Source organism: Nomascus leucogenys, chromosome 6, assembly GCF_006542625.1.
Source record: "Nomascus leucogenys isolate Asia chromosome 6, Asia_NLE_v1, whole genome shotgun sequence".
Lineage (NCBI taxonomy): Eukaryota > Metazoa > Chordata > Mammalia > Primates > Hylobatidae > Nomascus > Nomascus leucogenys.
The window spans coordinates 8,485,445-8,510,430 of record NC_044386.1 but is presented as its reverse complement, the minus strand read 5'-3'; the positions used below and the strand labels follow the sequence as shown (position 1 = coordinate 8,510,430).

The window sequence follows — 24,986 nt, the reverse complement described above, 5'->3', positions numbered from 1 at the left end:
CATTCAATGAGAGGAACAGCTTTCTCTGCTTGTTTTCCTGCAGCGTCTGTAGTGTCTACAGCAGGACCAGGCACAGAGTGGGTACACGTTTGCTTCACGAAGGTTTGAATGAACAAACAGCTGTCACGTGCCTGGGAGCAGACGATCTAGTGAAGAAACATTAATGGGGTCAAGCAAATAATTAAAGTTCACCATGACAAACACCATGAAAACTGGGCCCAGAGTGGGAAGGGTCTCTGAAGCTGTTTGGCACACATCAGGAAATGAGAATGTAAACATGTCAAGAAAAATTGGACACAAGATTAGAAATGCGACTGTGACATTGAATTCACAACTCTCTCCCAGGAAGTCAGTGGGGCCGTAACTACGGCTTCTAGTTTGTCCATGCAATGGCTTCATCCCATGCTGGGAAACAAGAGTGACTGTTATACCCCCTGGCTTATGGGTCTTGGCAGGTTAGTAACTCAAAATGAAAGCATGAAGAGGTTCGCCAAAATAAACCAAAAAGGGCAAAGCCAAAGGAAGGATATTTATTTTCCTCATTGCCTTATGAACCTGTCTTTGCAGAGGCTGGTGATTTGGAGGTGTGGCCTGCTGAGCTCTCCGGGGGATGCTGGGCCATGGCAGAAATCCACCTCTGTTGGAAATAAAAACCCTGAAACCATAAATGTCAGCTTTTGTTTCTTTTTTTTTTAATATGTGCTTTTTCTTTTTTTAAAGTTTAACATCTTTGGTGTTTGACTTGGGGCTGCTGGTACCAAAACAAACCTGGGAGTGAGGCCAGTGACTTTTATGGGACTGTAGATAATATTAACTAATAGGCTGTGCTAGGAATTCCAGAAGGTTTGCTTTTTATTTTATTTTTTTCCCTCAGAGGAAATGGAAGTATAGTAATTAGCTGGAGTTTCAAAATGGTTTTGTGTGAAAGTGTAGAAAATACTCAACTTATGAAGAGGGTTTCCTGCATGTCCTTATCATTTTCACCGGAAGCTATTAAAGGCCATATAAAACTGTGGGATGCAATATTGTGGAAGTGCTCCTCCTTATTGATGCCATGTGATATATGATAAATTGTGTCTGGTGAACGATTAGGGGCTCTTTCTAAGCTAATCCACATTGATATCTAGCTGGGTGAATTTCAGCAAGACCCTCTACTCTTCTGGAGTCTTAGGGAAGAGGTTTGAGTAGATGTGCCCAGAAGTGGTTCCTTCTTACTTTAAAATTGTCTTTCTTTCCTTCCTTTCCTCCCTTCCCTTCCCTTCCCTTCCCTTCCCTTCCCTTCCCTTCCCTTTCCTTTTGTTCTTTCTTTCGTTTCTAAAACACTATGCTTAGCGTGTTTAATTATCTGTAATATATATTTGTTGAGCCTTTTACTCTATGATTTTCTAGAGCAGGGCTTGGCATACTTTTATTCTGTAAAAGGTAAGATAGTAAATATTTTGGCCCTTGCAGGTCAAATAGTCTGAACTCAACTCTGCCAGTGTAGCACAAATCCAGCCATAGAACACAGGTAAACAATGGGCATGGCTGTGTTCCGATAAAACTTTATTAACAATAACAGGTGATGGGACAGATTGGGCCCATAGGCCATAGTTTGCCAATCCTTCTTTTAGAGCCTAGAGACCAATACTTATGTTTCATAAATGTTAAAGATGCCCTCTTTCACTAAATTCACAATATTATTTGGATATCAACAATCCCATGTAAAATGATTAGAAGAATGATAGAATACAGTTCATAAGTGCTTCTTGAACGCAATCACTAGTCAAGATATGTCCAATTGGGCCAGGTATGGTGGCTCATGCCTGTAATCCCAGCACTTTGGGAGGCAGAGGCCAGTGGATCTCTTGAGCCTGGGAATTCAAGACCAGCCTGGGCAACATGGCAAAATCCTGTTTTTACAAAAAATAGCCAACGCCATAAACTGGTCTCTAGATAGATAGATGATTGATAGATAGATAGATAGATAGATAGATAGATAGATAGATAGATAGATACAAATTAAAAAATAAAAATAAAAAGATAGATTGGCAGTGTCTGGTGGCCTGGAAAGGAGGGAGGTTAGTGAGGTTATTAAGGAAGAATACGGATGACATGTAGGACTGCATGCTGCTTTGATATGACCCATGTTCCATTTAACACATGCATTGAAGACTATTTCACTAGATACAAGAACACAGACATTAGTAAACTTATGCCCTACTCTTAAGTACCCGCCCCCCCGACCTGTTACATTCATTAGAATTTGAATAAACAGGGAGTACATAGGAAGATAATTCAGACAGGATGGAATCCTGATATCAACATGGAGAAATGAGAATCAGTGTTATAACAAGGCTAAGGGGGTCTCCTTGAATGAACGATGAGAGAGAAGTGAAAAGCAGGGGAGTCTGAGAAAGAGTGAAGGCTAAAGGTAGAGCGCCTTGCTCTCTAGACCCTTGCAGACAGAGAAAGCCATTGCAAGTAGAGTACAGCTTTGAGCCTTGAGATTTGATTGGCTTCCAAAAGTTTTTAGCTAGTCCATATGTCTGGAAGTCCATGGGAACACCATAGACTAAGAATATGTCTTCATCTGGGTGGGTGTATTTCACAATGAACTGCGGACACTCATGGTGTGGGATCTGACTTTTCTTCTATCCCACTCTGTGGAAATATTTATCCAAAGCAGATTGCATTTTGGCTTTCTTCATTGAATACCAGTGTTAATTGCTCAATAGAATAATGAAAAATGCAATGGAATGTCTATTATTTTTTCTTAATTTGTTGGTAATGTACTGATTTCTGTGAGAGAGTACAAAGTAAGAATACATAAGGCAAGAAACTTCTTATGTTAATTTTGAAAAAAAAACAGGGTGGGGGCTATAAAATATGTGAAGAAAGATAACAATGAAGTGCACTAATTATATCATGAGTGGCGTTTGTCTAGTTTCTAGCCACATGTCTATTACAACTCATATAAAGCTTGATTCTAGGAAGGAATTTACCCTTTGGAAAAGGTTCAGGCTGGCTGCCTAAGAGATTTGATGCTATTGGAGGGAATTGGATCATGAGTGGCGTTTGTCTGGTTTCTAGCCACATGCCTATTATAACTCATGTGAAGAAGTTTCAAGCTTGATCCTAGGAAGGAATTTACCCTTTGGAAAAGCTAGAGACTTGCTGCCTAAGAGATTCTGATGCTATTGGAGGGAACTGGATCTCTTCCTAGATAAGCAGGTACCATAATGCCCTGATAAAGTGAGACAGTGATTTCTATATATTTCTGACTCTTCCAAACTAACACATCTGTGTCCAGGGATAGTTATATAGGTTTTATTATTGTGTTTACTGTGCTTATCATCACAAGAGGGAGAAGCTTTGAGACGGTGGTCTCCAGTACCACTATCAGGTTCAATGATTCTCTAGAAGGACTCACAGAACTCAGAAAAGCATTTATACTTACAGTTAGGGTTGATTACAGTGATGGGATAGATGTAGATTAAAGTTAGCACCCATAAAAGGCGTGTGGGGTAAAACTTAGGAGAGACTGTGTATAAATCCTGAGCTCAGAAAAGCTCAGGAAAGACTGTTCTCTCCCAGTGGAGTCATAAGGACAGCACTGTATTCTCCCAGAAATGACATTTGGCAAAATGAATGGAATATTGCCAACCAAAGAAATGCAATGTAGCCTTGGTGTCCAGGGATTTATTGAGGGTTGATCACAAAGGCATGGAATGCTTGCATGGCTGACCTTAGTTACTCAGACTCCAGCCCTTCCTGAAGTCAACCAGATACAGCCTGGCCACAGGTCCTCACTGTAAACTGCATTGTTAGTGTAGACTATCTGGCATGGATCAAAGATCTCAGGTCGAGAGAGAGAGACATTCCTATCAGGCAGAATATTGTAAGGGTTTAGATATTATTTCCCAGCAGCCAAAGACCAGACACTCTCTTGGAACATGCTTGGCTTGAATACCGCAGACCTGCTGAGTCAACCCATTATTAAACTACTCACTTGATGAATATGGTTCCACAGAAAAAAGTTCTGCATGTGAGATTCCAACCTAAGTCAACCAAATTCCAAGGACTGTGTTACTTTTATCAGTATATTTGGTACATGGAGGGTAGTTTTGTTGGAATCAGTGCCTGATTAGGTTGCACTGACCTCTATGGCAGCTGGTTCTGAGAAGACAAGTTAATTTGTTTTTCCATCCAACAAAGGCTCCATGTTACCAAGGAAGCCTGTTCTTAATATCTTGGGTATGTGCTGTCCAATCATGTAGCCACTCTCCAGGTATGGCTTCAAAGTACTTGAAATGTGGCCAGTGCAGTAAGTATAAGGATTTCAAAGACTTGGAATACACATACACAAAGCTATCTCAATGAATTTTATTTTGATAGCATTTTTTTGTTTGTTTTTTGTTCTTTTGAGATAGAAACTTGCTCTGTTGCCCGGCCTGGAGTGCAGTGGCGCGATCTCGGCGCACTGCAACCTCTGCCTCCTGGGTTCAAGCAATTCTCCTGCCTCAGCTTCCTAAGTAGCTGGGATTACAGGTGCATGCCACCACACCTGACGAATTTTTTGTATTTTTAGTGGGGGCAGGGATTCACTGTATTAGCCAGGATGGTCTCGATCTCCTGACCTCAAGTGATCCACCTTCCTTGGCCTCCCAAAATGCTGGGATTACAGACGTGAGCCACGGTGCCCAACCCTCTTTAATAGCTTTTTAACATAGCTACTGGGATATACAAAATTACATGTGCAGCTTACATTATATTTTCATTGGATGGTGCTTCTTTAGAGCATTTATCATCTTTATGCTTTTCCCTGCGATCAGATAGTATTTATCTTCTTCAGTTTAACTCTCTTTTGTGTGTATCTCATCTTCTTAGCTAAATTATAAATGTCTTGAAGGCAGAGGTCTGTCTTATATAACTTTGTATTCCAGGCAGTACCTACAGTTGGTTCTTCTATGTAGCAGGTACTCAATAAATAAATATTACTTGACTACATAAATGAATTATTGTGCTGCCCCAGTATTTTTGGTGCACATCCACCTAATGCTTAACCCTAAAGTTCCTGGAAAAACCTTGGTCTGACTTGGCAAATATGTTCTAGTTCCGATCTGTAGATAGAATCTGTACTTCGGCAAAGAGGCCACCTTGGGACTTATTAGACCTTTCTTCAAGCAAGGAGACTTCCTTGCATGACCCTGTCTTGTCTCCTGAGTTCCCACAGCTTTCTTCTTCCCTTGAATCCTAAGGTCTGCAGAAGTAGTGGCTTAGATTAGAACCTAAAGATTTTCCAATAGTGAGGAGGCAGACAGGAAACTTATGTGTGAATTTTGAGAATGTGACAGAAAGAGATTTTCCTTAAGCAAATGATTTATTGTCTTGAAGCCGAGGTCTGGCAAATTCTGAATATGTAGCAGAACTATTCTGGATATTTTAAAACCACACACCCTAAGGCTCTAAGAAATCTCTGGCACGTTCCTCTGCAATCTCTGTCATTATCTGGTGACGAATGGCTTTCTTTGTACCTGTCAGTCTTCTGGCTATCACTGTTTACACAGCCAGCACTTTGGCCACTTCTGGAATAATCTAAGTGCCTATTGAATAGAAATTGTTCATTTTTGTAATTTTAGTCATATTAACATCATTTGTAATTCTAAAGTTATAAATCTAAAGGAAATTACTTTTTGTTGTTCTTTGTCACAACACGGAGATTTTGCAATTAGATTTTATAGCCTAAAATCATATGCTGCAGGTCAGGAGTCAAAATGAAAACCCTTCTGCACTGGGCAAAGTTTCCTATGGGTGACTCAAAGTACTTTGAAGCCACATAAAGTTTAAGGGAGGGGCAGGCTGGGCACCAACTTCATAGCCTGAAGGACAAAGTTAATCATAGTCCAGGAATTTGAGGGTCATGCTTAGTTTGTGTTATAATATATGAATTTGCATAATCTTATAAATTAAAAAAATCTGTCTTTCCTGGTGGATGAGTAGAAATTGCTTCTTCTATGAGTTATCTAGCAATAAAACCCAGGCACTTATCAGGTTGTTTCTTATCCTAATTAATTGCTTCAGATGGTTTAATGAAATAGGAATTTACCAAGATCTTGAAAGTTATAAACAAAAGGGAAGGCAACTCTAGCCTGTGAGGCAGATTTTGAACTCAGATTACTGACAACTTTTCACTAGTGTCTCTTTGCCCTTGCCAGGTGTGTCTGAGGCAACCCTTGAATGACTCAGAACTCCTTGGGCCAGAGTAGCCAGAGCCTCACCTAACACTGGCATTTAGATCCTGAGATTTGACAAGTATTTGTGGTATGGCCTGAAAATCATGCAAAGAATTGAAAACGTGGGGTAACAGTGGAATTTATTAATCCCACCCCTGTTTCAGAAAGGTAGTGCATTTCAGTTGGTTACAAGATGGTAATTGGTTCCAGTGAAATTTTGCTTCCTAAGATTTCTCTCAAAATACCCAGGAAAAATATGTTTAGTTGTTCGGTATTATCTTGTGATGATCTAGCTTAGAGAAACAGTAGGTCTGGAAAGTCACACAGGAGTCCCTTCTGGACATGAAGCCCATCTGCCACCTGCCCCAGCAGCCTTGATCACCAGCTGCCTCCCCATGCGGGTCCCTTCCCCTGCCCTCACTGAAACAGTACATGCATTTTTTCCTACAATCACAGATTGGTGGTTAGTATTTAATGCTGATTTACATTATGGATACATTTTATGCCATAGATTCCAGGATGTAAAAAAAAAAAAAAGAAAAAAATGTGTGACACGAGCTTGTAGTTTTCAAATGGTGTTTGAAGGAAGACCCAATCAGGAACTCATCGAGTAAAAAGGAGCTATCACAGCTTTTTGGTTTCTGAGACATCCGCTAGGAAGGCTGCCCAAGATGAAACACTGAACTTCACAAGAATCCAAATCCAGAGTGTAGACCTTTTGCAAAAGTTGTAGTTTGTGAATATTTTTCTACAATGAATATGTGAAAAATGGATTAGGTATACTATGTGTTAATGCAACAAAATCATATGAAGACTTGATAGAACACTTGACTCTCTTTCAACAGACTGCAATAGAAACCAAAAAAGATTTGAAAAAGCACTGCTTGCATTTTTAAAATGCTGTGTTTTCAGCGTCATATTTACAAATGAAAATGCAAATAAAAGAAGCTTTATGCTGCCTGCTATTTTGGGTCTTTTTTCCTGATATGAAGTGTTTTAATTTCTCTAATTGGTTATTATTAAATATCTTTGTTTTTTAAAAGTTCTATAAATGGGACATACTCATTTCCTATAGACGTTTTTTGAGATAATTTTCTCGCTACTGTAGGCTATGAGTGTCTATAACAGCTATTTAAATACACTAAGGCAAATACATACACACACACACACACACACACACACACACAATGACCACATTGATGCCTATATTTATATATCTATGTATGTATGAAGGCAGATATTTCCCTGACCTCTTCCCAGGACTTGCCGCAGGGGTGCCTCATTTACTCAGCCCTCAGCTCTCAACTCCTGTGGGAGGGAGTGTGCAAATGAGGCCAGAACTGGAGTGCATACACGCTGGAACCAGCTGGCCACTTTGGCACTGGCAGGGGTGAGTTCCACTCACTCAGATCCTCTGTGTTCCACCCCATGCTGGAGGGAGCATGCAGGTGAGCAGATGCAGGAGCCAGGGTGAGCAATTTTGGGTGCTGGCAGGAGCCAACTCCCTGTAGGCCCCGCACCAACATCTAGTGGGGAACCTGTGACCCCTGAAACCCCAGAGGGCATATTACAGTGCTCTTTTAGCTCTGCTGCTTGCAGATAGCTTAAATGTTAACAGCTCAGCAGGCCCTTTTGTGTCTGCACCCATGGCTCCCAAGATCTTGTCTGGTGTCCAGGAAAAATGAGGTTACATGAACAAACTGAAGGGTGGTAAATGTGGAGGTAAATGGTGATAAATGCCAATGAAAGTGGGTCTCAGTGGAAGGGGAGCTGGAAAGGGGATGGGGCAGGAAGGTTATCTTCCCCTGGAGTCCGGCCATCTCTGGCCAGATTCTTCTTCAAAGTTACACCATCAAACTGTCCCTCTGAAGTCAAGCCAACTTCTCTCCAACATCCAGCCATAGTCTGCAATGTCCAGCAGCTTCTCTCTGCCAGCTGAGTCTGGGGTCTTTATAGGCACAGGATGGGGTGGGGTGGGGCCATGGGTGGTTTAGGAAAACGTAACATTCAAGCGGGAAAACAGAATATAAGTTGTCACTTTGGGCTGCAGTCTCAGGCTTTTCAGCTTGAGGGTGGTGCTTCTCCAGGGACCCTCCCATGTCCACCTAGAATTTCTCTGCCTTCTCTCCCTGTCATGTGTATGTGTGTCTATATGCATACACATGTATAGAAATAAATACATGTGTATACATATACACTGTATACATATGCACAATATATGTATTGTGTTGTGTATAATACAGTATATGTATTGTGTATGTACTTATATACAATATATCTAGATACAATATGACTATAATCCACATTTAGAAAGCTTAATCTACTTCACTAAGTTTGTGCAGTCTGCAAGAGCTTTCTTGTTCTTATACTGGGTAGTTTGAAGGAGGATGCTTGCTGAGTGTGATGGCTTTGGGACTGAGATATATTGGTAACTATAGATACATATAATTTTGGTCCTTTAAAATACTATCATTTAGAAATTTTCATGTGCTCAGATAATGTGGTCAGCCTGGTAGAGACCACTTTTTTTTTTTTTACATCCTGGAATCCATGTTATAAAATGTATCCATAATGTAAATCAGCATTAAATACTAACCACCAATCTGTGAAATTATAGGAAAGAATGCATGCACTGTTCCAGTGTGGGCAGGAGCAGGGGCCTGCATGGGGAGGCAGCTGGTGACCAAGGCTGCCAGGGCAGGTGGTGGACAGTCTTCATGCCTGGAAGGGACTCCCATGTGACTTTCCAGGCCCATCATTTCTCCAAGTTAGATTGTTGCAGGATAATATAGAACAATTAAAGAAACGTGTTTGATATTTTTCCTGGATATTTTAAGAGAAATGTTAGGAAGCAGAATTCCACTGGAAACAATGACCATCTCGTAACCAATTGAAATCCACAACCTTTCTGAAACAAGGGTGGGTTTACCTCATGTTTTCAGTTGTTTGCATGATTTTCAGGCCATACCATAAATACTTGTCAAATCTCAGGATCTAAATGCTGGTGTCAGGTGAGGTTCATCCATGGTACTTCTACTTAGATATTCTACTAGTGCTGTGATGGGGAAGAAAATAGACCAGCAAAGGAACCTTAGGAGCTGGGATTTTCTAGCTCACTGCACATGCATAGCCTTGGGCAGGTGGTGTAACACATCTGCCCTCAACTATAAAAGTCAAGGGCTGGACTGCAGGGCAGCTAATGTCATGTCCTGCTGTAACCTGCTTTGATTCAACTAAGCCCTTGATAGGAGTTATACTGAAAATAGTAGCGGCTCACATATTTGGAGAAAAAAAATTGGCCTCATATTTTCCAACCTTTCTACAAAGCAAAAGTAAGGTTTAGCATATCTGCGCATTTTGGAGTTTGCTAATGTAAATAGGACGTGTCTTGGAAAATTTTTTGAGGGAGATAAATTCTCCAATATTGAGATCTTCTTTCCCCTGGACTTCTTGCTGCCTGGGGTGTGCCTTGATTTCTTTCTCTGGGGTACTCCTCCTTCACTTGTGCCCTGCCCAGTGGGCAGCCAGGCTGGAACATTCCTGTCTCCTATCTGGAAATTACCAGCTTCCCTTCTTTCCAATTTTTCTCTCCTTTGGTGGGACAACTACCATTTTTGTTAACTTAATCCATGCTTATATGTTACTAGGCAGTAAAGATTCATGCTCTTTATACATTCCTTGGAAAATTGATTTTTAATTTGTATCTTATAGAAATATTGCCTTAGTCTTATTCTGGATTTAAATTCCAGTTTAGCTACTTATTCCTTATGTCATGTTTGGATATTTAACTTGTCAAAATTTCAGGGTTTAAAAAAAATTTTATAACAAAAATGATAGCTCTCGCTTCGCAAGATTATAAACGTAAAAATAGTTAATATGTAAAAGTATCTCATGCAATTCCTGATACCAAGTCAGTACTGAAAATATAGTTAGTAAATAAAGAAGTATAAGTAAGAAATGTCGGTTATTCTGATATGTATGTTTTTCACCAGCATATTTTAAACATCTATGAATGTGCATGTTTCCTCCTTTATGAAGTGTTTTGCATTCACACACTGGCACCAGACAAGTGTGTGAAGCTTTGGGACTGAAAGCTATGATAATCACGGAAAAGATTTGAGAGAACCAAGTTGGTTGAAGGCCTGATGTTGTCTTATTTTGGGGGTACACATGGCATGGGGTTGCTGCTGATTTATTGTCCAAAGTGAGCTTACCTTGTTCTGAGTGGTTGTTGGAGTAACAGGCCTGGTAACGCAGACTGCAAAGGAAAGGGAAAGAAACTGGTAGCAGGCAAGACACAGCATAGTAAACCAGCACAGACCTGCCGTGCTCTTCTTCTACTTGTGTTGGCTTTTAAACATTCCACTCCCTTGTTTTACTATCATAGTTTTGGCTCAGATTTCATTGACAGGATGGTTTATGTAATGCACTGAAGCCAAAAATGAAGTCCATAGAAGGGAGAAGCATGCCAACTTTAAGGAGTAATAGGTCCCTACCTTTGAGGTAGGATGGCTCTTTTTACAGCTTCAGGAAGAGGTCAGAAAAAAGAACTTCCAGAATTTTTCCACAGAGAATATGCCCTGTATTTCTTTTCCTGCGCTGCCCACAGAAAGTGTCCATCTTGAGGAGGTGAAGACCCAGCTCTTCCATTTTCAGGACAGTACCTTGTCCCCGCCCACCAGCTCCCATATTGGAGTTGAGTGGTTTAGACTGCTTAGAAACTCAAGCATTCCACGCTGCTTGTATCATTCCTACATTCTGATTTCAGAATGTTCTTCACTCCAGTAAAGCAGATCAGCACATGGTTGTCATTTTCTTCCTCCATACTTACATAAAGACACTTGGGTAATAAAAAAATGATGAATGGTTTTTGTGTAGATCATCACCCTTATTAACATGGGCAAAAACAATCAATGTTTTATTCACAGGTTAAAGTAGTAGCTGGTTTTGAGACACCCAGCTTTCTGTTGTATTTCATTTTTCTCTAGTCCATAATTGAAAACTGAGTGGGTAGTGATTTTTCTTAACAGTCTATCAATGGGAATAGAGTAACTTTCAAAGTGGAGAGGCTGTCGATTTTTCTTTCTTCCTGTAATTTTCCAAATGTGCTGTATAGGAAGCTAAATTTTATATTTGCTGAAGTTTAACAATATAGCATAGTGGCTAGAACCACAAAAACTAGGCTGGTTGGGTTTGTATCTTACCAGCTATTGATCTTGGCAATACTCGCCCTTACTGTGCCTCAGTTTCCTCACCTATGATAAGGCAGGTGTGAGAAATACAGGAAGCAATCATTATAAAGTGCATAAGATAGAACCTACTATTTAAATGTTAGCTATTTTTGAGCTGTCTTGCTGATAATCATATTGTTAGTGTTATTTTTTCGTGATGCAGATTAAATCAGTTATGTAACTATATGATAAATAGAAGCAGGCTGTGATATGCACTTGTATTTCTACATACTGTACTTATGCATGTTATGTATGTTGCTCTCCATACTTTTCAACAATCTTTACCCACCATCCCCTGGCCCCACCTAGTTTGGCTTGCATCTTTGTTTCCAATGTGGGTTTCAAGTCACCCATATAGCTTTTGAAATCCTGCTTTCTCAGCCCCTTAATTAACTGAAGTTTGAAGGCGTGAGGAATGAAACAGGTATCCGGAGCCAGCCCTTAGTGTACCTGGGAGGTTTCCTGGGAGGTTTCAGTGTTTGCTAACAAATCAGATTGGTTTCTGGACAGTTGGTGCTGCAGGCGTTAGCATGTGGAGTGGCTCTCAATCAGATTTTGGAATGACTGTCATGTCTTCCACAAGAGCTGCTCTTCATTGTTTGTTTGTTGTTGTTGCTGTTTTGGCTTACAAACATCATTATTTAGAGTGTCTGCTTTTTTAAAAATAGTAGCTTTTACCCCTTTTTCCCTTTCTTTTTCTTTGCATTTCTTTTTTTCTTTGATTTTTTTTCTTTTTTTTTTTCTTTCTTATTTGGAAGGGACATTAACTTGAAGCTATTTAGCTTATCTCTAGTTTATATTTGTCAAGTATTTTGGACCAAATTTATTAATACTGACTTGTTCATAAAATAAATCGTTTCTTGAAGTTGTAAGACTGGATTATTTAAAAAAATGGAATTATACTTTTGATAAAATATTGACACACCAATAACATGGGAGCTTATGTAGCTGTAAGAGAAGGCAAATATGAATTATGAACGTAATTTTGCAATAAAAAATCATTGCTGGAGACCATATTTCAACAATCATGTAAAGATTTGTGTAAAAATTGGATTATCTAGGATAGTTAATGTCAAATATTATGAATTTTGTATCAAGTGTTTAGTTGGAATTTAGAAATTTTATGTTATAACTTAACTTCATATATATCTATCTATCTATCTATATCTATATATAGAGTCATATTGGCTGCCATATTTAAGCTCCATTTCATCATATGGTTATTTCAGCAATATCAGAAAGTAGGGATAGGAGGAAAAAGGTAAACTCACTGTTTGGGGGCAATGAGCATGTTAATGTTATTGAAAATTGTATCTCCTCAATTCATCACTTTCTGTGGACCCCCTCCTGCTCCCTCACTCTCCCTGACCTTCCTCTGGAGTCTACTTTGTGACCAATTGCCCTGAACTCTTTTAGATCTTCTGTTTCCCAAACTGTTCATTTTCTGATTCCTTAGTATTGACAGTGTTTTCCTGCTACTACTGAAATCTGTTATTGTGATGATGAATTGTAGTAATAGGTTTTCTGTTACTAAACTTGCTGAGCCATCCTAATGTGTTTCTGGGCTAAGTCCTATTCCATATGAAATATAGTGTATGTGTACGTGTGTGTGTGTGTATGTGTGTGTGTGTGTCTGTATGTGTGCGATTTTTTTTTGATATATTGCTATATTGTACTTGGAAGTTTATTATGCATTTTATTGGGGTTTTTGAAGCTATAATAACAAGGGAGTGTAATAAAAATATATAATGTTTTTTAAAATAGGAGAGGATGTACATATAGGCAGAGGGGAAGGGACTAGGTAACATTGGAGATTTGAGAGGAAAGCCTAGGTAATTTAGAGAAGTGATTAAAGAGGAAAGAAGAGATGAGAGCAACTGGTCTTTGAAAAGAGGATTGAGTGCCTTTTCTCTGATCTGTTGGGAAGGTTGGGAGGATAGTATTGGTGCAGGCTTCTTTTTAGTTCAAGAGGTGAGTTGGTGCAAGACTTTCTCGCAAGGCTCTCGTGGTATCAGTGAGATAGAAGCCAATGTCATATGTAAAGTTGAGATGACCAACCTTCTGGAGGAAAGTCAAAAAGAAGTGAATATGCAGATTACTCAACTTTGATCTATGTTAACCATAAAAATACACAGTTTTATTGGGAAAGTTCATTAGAATTTCAAATAAGGAAACTTGAACAATATTGACAGAACTACATGCTGTTAACTCATTTTTTCCTCTGTACATGACTCCTTTTATTACTTCAGGGTATTTTAGGAAGTAGCAAAACTGCCTTCCCTTTGTTCAGTATAGGGACCAAAACCTGATGTATGTCTCTTTAGCCTGGTTCCTGTTGGCCACTTTCTTCCCAGTCTTCTAAATAAAAAGAAAGATGAATGCATGGGAAATGAGTAACCTGATTTTCTTCTATCTTTCATAGTCTTTTTTCCTCTTAGAGGCTCATCTCTTCACTCCCCTAGCAGGAAGGTCAGCCCTTGGCCCTCTGTTCTTCCCTCATGCAGTTTGAAGATTGGAAGCGAGCCCAGCTCTGGGGCTGTGAGTTGTGGTGAACAGAGGTTCTGATATTCACTCTGGAGCCTAGTCCTGGCAGTGCTCCCTGGTCATGTGTTTCCCATCTGAATGATGAACCTGCTGAACTGGAACATCTTTATGGACATTTCTAGGTCTTAGCGATGTTTAACAATGGCTATGGACCAACCTACCATTGGAAATTTTTCACCTGCAACATTCCCATTGGTGCACCTGAAGTTATTATCTTTCTCTAAAGCCACCTCAAACTGCTCATGCCTGTCCCAGTCATCACTGTTTTCTTCTTCATTTAATTTGGAAACTGTTTTGTTCTTTTTAACTTGTTTCTCTTGACTTCATCTCTAATCAGTGATCCCACATCTTCTTTATTCATTGTCAAAGCCAATACCTAAATTGTAGGTTTTTAGGTTTTTAAAAATTTACTACTTTTCCTTCCATTCTCTACTCTTCCCAGACCATCCTTTCTATCAAGGGCTCATTGATATTCCAAATACATCTGCTCAAATGGGTCAAGTGTTTTCCTGAAAACTTTTCAAAGCTTTGCTGTCACATATGAAATCAAGTCCAAACCTTTTAACCTGAAAGTGAATTTTTCTACAGTTTGTATTTAAGTACACCTTTCAGTTTCCTTTCCTAGTAGTTTCTTAAGTTGCTATTACTTTTTCTTTTCTCCTTTTTCTTATTTCCTTTCCTTTTGATTATTTCTCTCTTGAATTCACTTACTTGTTCTTACTTCACTTCACATATTTATTATTTCCTATCGCATTCAAGGTGCTGTTTTGTATGCTGCATGCACTGCAGGGAGCAATGCAGACGCAAGAGCCATTGGGTTCTCTCTTGCCCAGGAATGGAGGCATTGATGGAGTGAAGATGAGTTATACCAGTTATGGCCACAGGGGCACCATGGTCTCCCATATTGCTGTCTTGCTTTGCCCCGCTAGGACATCTTTCCTGTCACTCTCTGGTCAAATCTTTCCTTTTGTTTTACCGCGGCTCTCAATCATCTCTTCTTTTCATATAAGAATAATTCCTGTAACCCCACATGCCCCTATAAACACTTGCATTGATAGACACCCTGTTTAAAGAGACTAGTGCTGTTTCTTTAACTGAATTATAAAGTCCTGGAAGGATTGTTTATTAATAACTTTTCATAGTTCCATTGCCTTGTACATACCTTGCTCTACGTATTTTAATTGATTTGCCTATAAAATGTAGAAATTTATATGAAAATCCTTAAAAAAATCAAGATATCATATACATTACAAGTCTCTCTCTATATGACTCACCCCTGGTTTCCTTTAAGCAGAAGACAAATTTTACTTGATATCACTTCCCCCCACTAACTGTTAGTAGAGAAAAGACATGTTTATTATACATGTTTAGCATGTTTATTATACATGTTTAACATGTTTATTATACATGTTTATTAAAAATGTTAAACATGTTTATTATACATGTTTATTATTATTTATATACCATTCCTGAAAAAATAGTCCCTCTCATTCACATCAACAAAGTGATTTCTTTAGGATATGATATGGAATGGGGGCATATTTCCATATGCCCCCATTAAAAACATAACACTGATGTGTTTAGCATCAGCGTTTGTTGGAGGAGATTCTTTCCTGTATTACACACTTTTTCTTCAAACCAACATCTTCATTGATTTGACAGTTGATAATGTGCCTGGTTAGTCAGGGTGGTGTTATTCAAAATACTAAATCCAAGAAAAAAAAGACAATCAGATGACATGGTTGTCAATGATAATGATAAGGTATCCCACGATTGGTGGGCCAATCACTGAATATTTTTTGGTGTTAAAAATCAGCTAATGAAAGTTGCAAAAATGGCTCATTGAAGCAGCATCCTATCTCTCCTCAAATACTGTCATTTTATAATTATCGGACTCTGGGCTGGAGTCTGTCTAATAGGAGTTTACGGTGCTTGTAAAAACCTGTCTCTATAGAGTGGCTATTTCCTGATTTCCCTTAGAAAAAAAAAAAAGGCAAGTGAAGCCTAGAAGTAACTGTGGATTTCTCATCTAGAAAGGTCTGAATGTGTTTAACAAGTCTAATCATGGGGCCAAAATAGAAACCCAAAGGACAGGGAAATGGAACATCTAATTTGAAAGAAGGCAAATGGTGCTTGTGTGCTTGGTCCTTGCTCCTAAGGAGGCTTTTGTAATATTTAAAAATCTGCAGCTCTTTTGAGTCAAGTTGCACAGGAAATGGTCTTGTTTGCATTCAGTATTCCTCTGATGAATCATGTGAATGCTGTGTTATTTTCTACCCAGCCCAAAGCCAAAAGGAAAATGCACATCTGGCTTGTAAATCACAACCAAGCATTGATGCCTCGCTTGCTCTTTATTGGGTGGCTGCCCTCTGTGCTTTACAAGTTCTTAGTATGGCTTATGGGGCATCCTGAGGAAAACCTCCAGTGGCCTCTGAAACATGGCATAGAGGGACCTCCGAATCCTCTCTGAAATGTAACGTCTGCTACCTGATGTGCACTATCTGTGGTCCCCAGAGGAAAAATAATTCATTTTTATCTTTTTATTTATTTATTTTTTCTATTTAGAAATTGGCCCCTGGTTACGGGAGTTCAGAGCGAAGAATGCTGTGGATTTCTCGCAGTTAACATTTGACCCAGGACAGAAAGAACTTGTTGTAGGAGCAAGGTGAGAGATATTGTATTTTGCCACCGCAGATATTTTTGGACTTCATTTTACATCTGTGCAGTTACATGTGACCTTCCCTGACAAAACTGAAGAATGCTGAATAATATTATTTCTTATAAGAATGGAATACAGTATGAGTGTCATAAAATATACTACTGCTAATAAGATGTTGATGGCTGCCCTTTAGAGTAAGCACTGATCGGGCCCTCACCCTGTGCCAGTAACTGTTCTAACATGAATTAACTCATTTGTTCCTCCATTCAAACCTAAGAGGTAGGTACTATCAACATTGCTGTTTTAGAGATGAGAAAACTGAGAAAGGAAGTAGATAAATAAGTTGTCCAGGGCATATGCCTAAGAAAAGATGGACCTTGGTTCCAAACCCAGTCAGTTTGACTCCTGAAAACATGTTCCTGACTTCCCACTATATTCTTCAGTAGGATTCTAGAGATCCAGAGATCTTGATGTGTACTCCAAGGCCCACCACCATCTTTCTTTGTCACCTTGATTAGGCCATATACCAGTAAATTGAGATTCAACGAAGTTATTTTTATCTTTGTCTCTTAAGGGTGTGCGTGTTCCCGTATCTAGGTCAACATCTGCATCCCATTTTGACGATGAGGCCAAAGGAACACAATCAAAACAAATTTGAGTTATTTCCCATGTTTTTACTATCACTTCCTTAGAAAACCTGCATAATCCTTGCACTCAAATTACCTATTTTGGGATTATATATCCATCTTTTAGGAAAATTGATATTAAAGTTGAAAAAAGGGTCCATTTGTAGAACTGGGTTCCTCTGGCATCTAAGGATGGCACATTGGGCAGTGGAGAGTTCATTATATTTTTCATCCAAATGTACCAGAGTATAAAGCATACCTGTCATAGCTACAGAGGTTTTGCAGTCTCTCTACAAACGCGAGCGCAGCTAAATCTAGTTTATAGTCTGGGCACTCTAGATAAACATTGAACAGTTTCTAGGATCATTGCTTTTGCTCTCAGATCTTGAGGTGTCCTTGTACATCCACTCAACACCTGAAGTGATGAATGGTTGTAATTGTACATGAGTAGGAAGAAGTTGGCATAGTTTATTGCACCTAGCAAGTTACCTTCGCCTCTTTTGACGTTTGTGAGGAGGCGGTGAGTATGGATTGGACAAGGCTACTTGGTGTTCTCTTCCTTACCTTAGTCCAGTAGCAATACTGGGGGATTTCTGATGCTCGTTTCCAACAAATTTCATCACTTGGAGTTCGGCCTGTGTTTTGCAGTGGTGTTAAATCAGTCTCCTGGCCTCCAGATGTTCTCTTCCTTCTGCATACCACAGCCAACATCATCTTTTAAAAATGCCCACCTTCAGTAGCTCCCATTGGATATATGCTGTCTCCCTGGTGTGGTACGCCAGCCCTTCTGCCTTGCATTCCCACCTCCCTTCCAGACTTGCCTGTTTTCATTCTCACATGGTCCAGGCATGTGGAATTATTTATTCTGCCTACAGTTATGGAATATGCTCTTTCCTGCCTCTGGGCTTTTTCCCTTCTGACCTCCTTCTCATTTTCTGGAATACTGGCGGCCACCAACCCTCACTCCAAATTATCTGCTTGGTAAACTCCCACTTGGAGTAAGGACCTGGCTCAAGGGTCCACCATCAGTCCTGAACTGCCACATTCTCTGTCCTGTGTGGCCCTAGTAACATACTGGACATCTACTTTTTTTTTTTTTTTAACTGCACTTAATGTACGATATTGCATTATTTCTTGACAAGTCACCCTTATCAGATCATGACTCACCATAAGGCAAGGGAAGTGCCTGTCTTTTCTTTATTTCTCCAGAATATAGCACAGATTTTTCCTGCTCATAGCAGCTCAAAGATACCTGTTGATGCGACACATTTGTTTCCAGAGTTGAATTTGTATATGTTCCCCTCTGCATCCAGGTGAACACTTAGGGAAAAGGGTGTTAGGATTATAACAGCTTATCCCAGATACCTACATTTGGCAAGGGCATGAGCCAGTGGCAGGCTGTATACACCAAAGCTCACCCTGAGGGAAAATGAGCTTTCACTCTGAGCCAAGGGAACAGACCCCTTATCGGAGCGGGTTAGGTACAAATGTGACCCCAACTGGTGTTTTGAGTCTTGCATCCCTCATTCATCTCTAAAGAACTTTGGAAAAGGTTTTCCTATGACTTTGACTCATGAGATTCTCTTGTTGTCTCTGGAGGTCCTGGGTGCTGTGCGAACAGACCAGCGCTTCATTCTCTGCAAGTGGTTGGCTTTTGGTCAGTGACTCAAGATTTTCCTAAGGGATGTGAGAAGCCACAGAGCAAATTAGGGTATTGTGAAGAGCTATCTTATGCTCCTGTTCTGGCTGTAGATAGCAGCTGGGAATTGTTTTCAAGGGGTACCTGTCCCAGGAGGTCTCCATCCCAGAGCCCCTGGAGTTCTCTATTCCAGTGTTAGTGGGGTGTCTCTCTCTCTCAGTATCCCTAGAGGTCCCTGTCCAATATCTCTGATGGTTTCCATCTCAGCATCCCTGGAAGTCTCTATCTCAGTGTCTTCTAGTTTCCCTGGAGTTTCCACCCCAGCGTCACTGGTGTCTCCATCCCAGTGTCTCTGGAGTGTCCATCTCAGCATCCCTAGAGTCTCCATCCCAATGTGTCTTGTGGCTTCCATCTCAGGACCCCTGGAATCTGGATTCCAATATCCCTGGAGTCCTCATCCCAGCATTCCCGAGGTCTCCATCCATTGCATATCAACAGGGTCTGCTGGGAAGGATTGGATGGGCCACTGAGTCAACATAGCATGCTGTATGGCATGCTGGACATGAATAGATAGGATTGCCAGACTTAGCAAATAAAAATCCACGATGCCCAGTTAAATTCGAATTCCAAATAACAACCTTTTATATTTTTATCATAAGTATGTTCCAAACGTTTGGTGACCCTAGGAGCATGGGCTGTAGTTTTTTATTCTAGAGCAGTGTGTGGTACATTATAGACACTTGATAAATAACAGAAAAAAAAGAGACGGGCCCCCACCTAAGTGACTCTAAGCCAGTTTCAGAGCCTAATTTTCTCACCCGTAAAGATGATGCTACAATTTCTACCCCTTTTAGCTGTTGTGAAGATGAAATAAAATAACCCATGAGCAGTTATTGTCACATTAGCAGGCAAGCTGGTGAGCGCGCAGCCCTAGGGAAGCTCTGAGGGTCCTCATGGGTTTCACATATGTGTGCATATGCCTTTCAGGCAGACACTACCTAAGGAAGAGAATAGGAATTTCACCTGGGAAATTTCATGGGATTAGGCTCAGAAAGTTTGAGAGGGAGTATGTGTAAGATATAAAACTTTAAAAATAACCCAGCCCTCAGATTCCTGTTTGGTAAAGCTCAACTTAGCAAGAGTAAGTTTAGATAACAGGTGTATATTTCAGAAATCAGTAATGGTTTAAAAATATGAGTTGTGAAAAAATAGAATGATAGTCAATTTTTTTTCTCATAGCACTAGGCATTGTGGAGCCATTTATTGGATGGTTTCACTTTATACTAGTGATACTGTCTGTTCTTGAAATTGAATACAGTTAAAGATTCTTTGTACTCTTTGATAAAGGAAGTTCATTGTGCTGCAGAAGAAGAGCCTCTCTTTTGGCCATTTGTGGTTATGGAGCATCGGAAGGTGCTTGGATCTGAATTCAGGGAATTTCTGGAAGAAGTCATACATTTTAATTTCCAAGATGCACATGAACTTTCGTATTATCTTAAATGCATCGACAGTCATATCTTGTTTCCCCCAGTCTCTTTAAAAGTTAATAATATTTGTGTTTTCAATAATGAAACTTAGGTATCTTCATTTAGAAAATGTAGAATATACAGTAAAGCATAAAGAAAGAAGCAATTTCAGAGACAATCACAGTGAAGCATTTCAGTTATTTCCTTGCATTATTTGATTTCTATTTGTTCCTACTCTTGGGATAATAGTTCCTACTCTTGGGATAATATTTGTTGAATGATTGCATACTTCTTTGTCACAAATCCTACTAAGATCCGTTTCTTAGTATAAAAAAATTCTAAATGAAAGAATATATTATCACTGGTTTTTGTATAGAAGATTATAAAAGGAATGGCAGTGATAACACTGCACACACTTGATACAAGTGTAAGTTTCACTGCAGATTGAATTGTTGCAACAGATGCAAGGGAGGGTGATTACATTTTTATTTCCCAAATGAATTAGTTTGTCTTTAGTGTTTCAGGTTCATTCTATGGGTGGCAAGTGATTCCATCCCAAATCACTCTGATATGTATTCTGTGCTGAATCCAAGTATTATTCCAAATGGCAGCTAACTCGGTTGACACATAAGGCAGTGTTTGAATGCTGTTGGGCATTTCCAAATTGGCCATATTTTTATAATGCATAAAGCCCTACAGTGCTAATGAAAAAGAGTTTATTATCAAAGCATCTGTAGCATGAGTCTTTGCCACTAAACTGTGGGGAAGATGTGGAGTCACTCTTTCTGGCTATTTAGGTAATTTTCTTCAAAATGTGATTTTTCTAAATGAAAACATTTTTTAACATCTATCTCAGTTTCTAAAATATGAATTTTCTTCAGGTTTTTAAATGTGTTTCTTGGTTTTTAAGTTATTTTCGTCCGATTACTCAATTCTGATTCTCTTACTTTTCCCAAAAAGCTTGAGTGTAATATAAACATAAATCAAAGGGTACAGTCTTACAAACTATGGTATTTTATTAAGAAAGTTCATCTGTAAGCTCTCAAATATCTGTGAGTCCACATGGCCTAAACATCTGCCATGGGTAAGGTGGTGGGATTGAGGCCCACAGACCCGATACTTGGATCGGGTAATGATCATAATTCATAGCAGATATAATGATTTATGTCCTTAGAAATGTTTGATTTTAATTCTATACAAAATAACATCACAAAATGAGAACATAAAGTCACCAAGGGAATAAAAGGCACTAGGGATGCATGAGTCTTCTTGCACACCTGGCCCAATGTACCAGCCCATAACTGCACGCCTTGCACACCTGACCCAGTGTGAGTACCAGCCCATAGCTTCACACCTTGCATGCCTAACCCAATGTGAGTAGCAGCCCATAGCTGCATGCCTTGCACACCTGACCCAATGTGAGTAGCAGCCCATAGCTGCTTGCCTCACATACCTGACGTAATGTGAATACCAGCCCATAGCTGCACACATTGCACACCTGACCGAATGTGAGTAGCAGCCCACAACTGCACACGCTGCACACCTGGCTCAATGTGAGTAGCAGCCCATAGCTGCACGCCTTGCACACCTGACCCAATGTACCAGCCCATAGCTGCATGCCTTCTACACCTGGCCCAATGTGAGTACCAGCCTATAGCTGCATGCCTCACACACCTGACCCAATGTGAGTACTAGCCTAAAGCTGCAAGCCTCACATACCTGACCTAACGTTGAGTACTAACCCATAGCTGCATGCATTGCACATCTGACCCAATGTGAGTACCAGCCCACAACTGCATGTGTTGCACACCCGACCCAATGTGAGTAGCAGCCCATAGTTGCATGCCTTGCACACCTGACCCAATGTATCAGCCCATAGCTGCATACCTCACACACCTGACCCAATGTGAGTACCAGCCCATAGCTGCATGTCTTGCACATCTGACATGATGTAAGCACCAGTCCATACTGCACACCTTGCACACCTGACCCAATGTGAGTACCAGTCTATAACTACACGCCTTGTACTTCTGACCCGATGTGAGTACCAGCCCATAACTACACACCTTGCTCACCCGACCCAATGTGAGTATCAGCCCACAGCTGCCTGAATACCTTGCACTAAACCCCTTGACTTACCATTACAGTATTTCTAGATATCAGAAGATATGTCTGTATAAACGTATGTACAACAAATAGTATGGATTTCTGATCATTTTAGTTTATTATTTTGAACCATTTGTTTGGCTAATAGTTTGAATTTACAAAACTAAAGATAAAAAAGGAAGGATTAACTTGCTGTTTTAATGCTCGGGCTGAATTTGCTTTAAGTATTCAAAACCCTTAAATGATAAACTTAGGTGCATTAAAATTTTAACAAGTTTATTTGAGCATTTAGAGATTCAGGAATCAAGCACCACCAGACTTCCAGCAGCTCTCCACTTGTGGGTGGGGGTGGCAAGGGAGGAAACTTTTATAATGTTCTTCCCAGAAGCAAGACAAAGAAAGTGCCTCTGGTTGGTTAAAGTAGAAACTCCCTAGTTAGAGGTTAGTTGGTGGTTTCTAATTGGTTAAGTCTCAAGTTAGAGTTTAGTTAGGGTTTCATTTGTGATTGGTTAAGCTTAAGTTTCCTTTTACTATTTACATTGAGTTGAATTTTGGTTTGTTTACATAGGAACCCAAGACAGTGAAGCCTTCTCAGTCTAATGGCCTCCCAATTATTTTAACATAGCATATATTCTTATAAGATCACATAAAATAAATGATAGGCTTCTATTTAATGAGTTTCTTCTTTACAAAATGACTTTATCACTGGTTCTAAACAAGGGGGATTAATTTTAAATTCACATAAAATTTATTTTAAACAACTGGCCAATATCATTATTTTTCGGTGATTATGATTCTTATTTTTACTTGAAAATTTTACCTTGGAATTACTCTGTTAGAGGCAATATATAATTAACAGCAAAACTGAAGATGTTTATCAGATCAGCGATTCTGCTCCCAGTAGCCACACTTGAATTCGTCTTTTCCAAAGGATATATTTTAGTCAGGTTTACACAATTAAAGGGATTACATGCTGAGCGGTATGAAATCAGAGATTAGCAGTGAATGCAAAAAGGAGTAGAACCCCATTGTGGGAAGAGATCCGAGGTAATGCTGATTTTCACGTTGTGTTTACATTAATTATGACTTAGGACAAGCAGCTGGTGAAGGAAAAGGAATGGTGCTTTTCATTGCAGTCTTTTTTATCCTCCTCCAATCAAATCTTTATGAACCTCCACTTTAGGGTTTAAAGGTTTCCCCATCTCTGTCCCTTTCCTTCTCAGGGCTGGCCCCTATGCGCAGGTATGTCCTTTATGATTCTCTGGGCTTGTCTCTCTCTTTCTTCTACCTGTTCTCCCCTTTCTTCTAATTGGCTTATTTGATTAATTTACCCAATATATGTTAAAAAGTCTCCTTGTTGTCTGCTGGCTTTGTTACTGTTTATCCAATATTTGCCAAACATTAGTGTTCTTAAGTATTAGCTAGGGCATTTGTTCAAAATTAAGATGCCTCTCCCAGTTCTGCTGATTTAGCTGGCTCAGGGTGTGTGGTTTTAACAAACTGGTGGCCGACTGACATGCCTGGGAAAGATTTCTAACCATTCTGTTCCTTCTGCTATTGTATACAACAAACGAACAAGCAAAAAAAAACAAAAGAAACTAATTTGTTTTTTTTTTTTTTTTTTTGAGATGGAGTCTTGCTCTGTCGCCCAGGCTGGAGTGCAGTGGCCCGATCTCGGCTCACTGCAAGCTCCGCCTCCCAGGTTCACGCCATTCTCCTGCCTTGGCCTCCCGAGTAGCTGGGACTACAGGCGCCTGCTACCACACCCGGCTAACTTTTTGTATTTTTAGTAGAGACGGGGTTTCACCATGTTAGCCAGGATGGTCTCAATCTCCTGACCTCGTGATCCACCCGCCTCGGCCTCCCATCTGTATTTTTTTTCCCTGCTTGAGTTGGGAGAATATCAGCCTAGTACAAGAGTTATCTATTTAGTTATAAATAAGTAAGTACATACAGTTGGTCCTCCCTGGGTTCTGCATCTGCAGATTTAACCAACCACAAGCCTAAAATATTTGGAAAAATTAAAAACAAACAATACAACAATAAAAATCATACCAATAAAAACAATATAGTATAACAACTATTTACATTTATAATGTGCTAGATTCTATAAGTAATCTAGAGATGATTTAAAGTATATGGGAAGATGTGCATAGGTTATAGGCAAATACCAATCCATTAGATATCAGGGACTTGAGCATCCATGGATTTTGGCACTCAAGGTGGTCTTGGAGCCAATGCTCTGGAGATACCAAGGGACAGCTGTAAATAAATAAATAAATGTACAAAGGCTTCCTATTTCCCAGATCCCATGAACAAACCAACAAAGGGCTGTGATAATCATTGAATAACTTATTTGCATGTACACGTGCTACAGACTGAGTATTGAGAGCTTTTCTCCTACCCATGTCCACATGGGGTTCATCCGAATGTATTAGTTCATGTAGTTCTTCTTTCAAGACTCTGTGTTACTCAAATATTTATTGAACCTACTTTATGC

The 24,986-nt window shown here is 39.7% G+C and overlaps 1 protein-coding gene across 1 annotated transcript in view; it reads left to right on the top strand.

The window, feature by feature from the left end:
- Positions 1-24,986, top strand: part of SEMA5A (semaphorin 5A) — a 502,481-nt gene that overhangs the window by 191,425 nt on the left and 286,070 nt on the right. Inside the window, exon 4 of the mRNA XM_003263156.3 lies at positions 16,556-16,655. Coding sequence (XP_003263204.1) covers positions 16,556-16,655 — 100 coding nt within the window. The remainder of the gene's footprint in view (positions 1-16,555; positions 16,656-24,986) is intronic.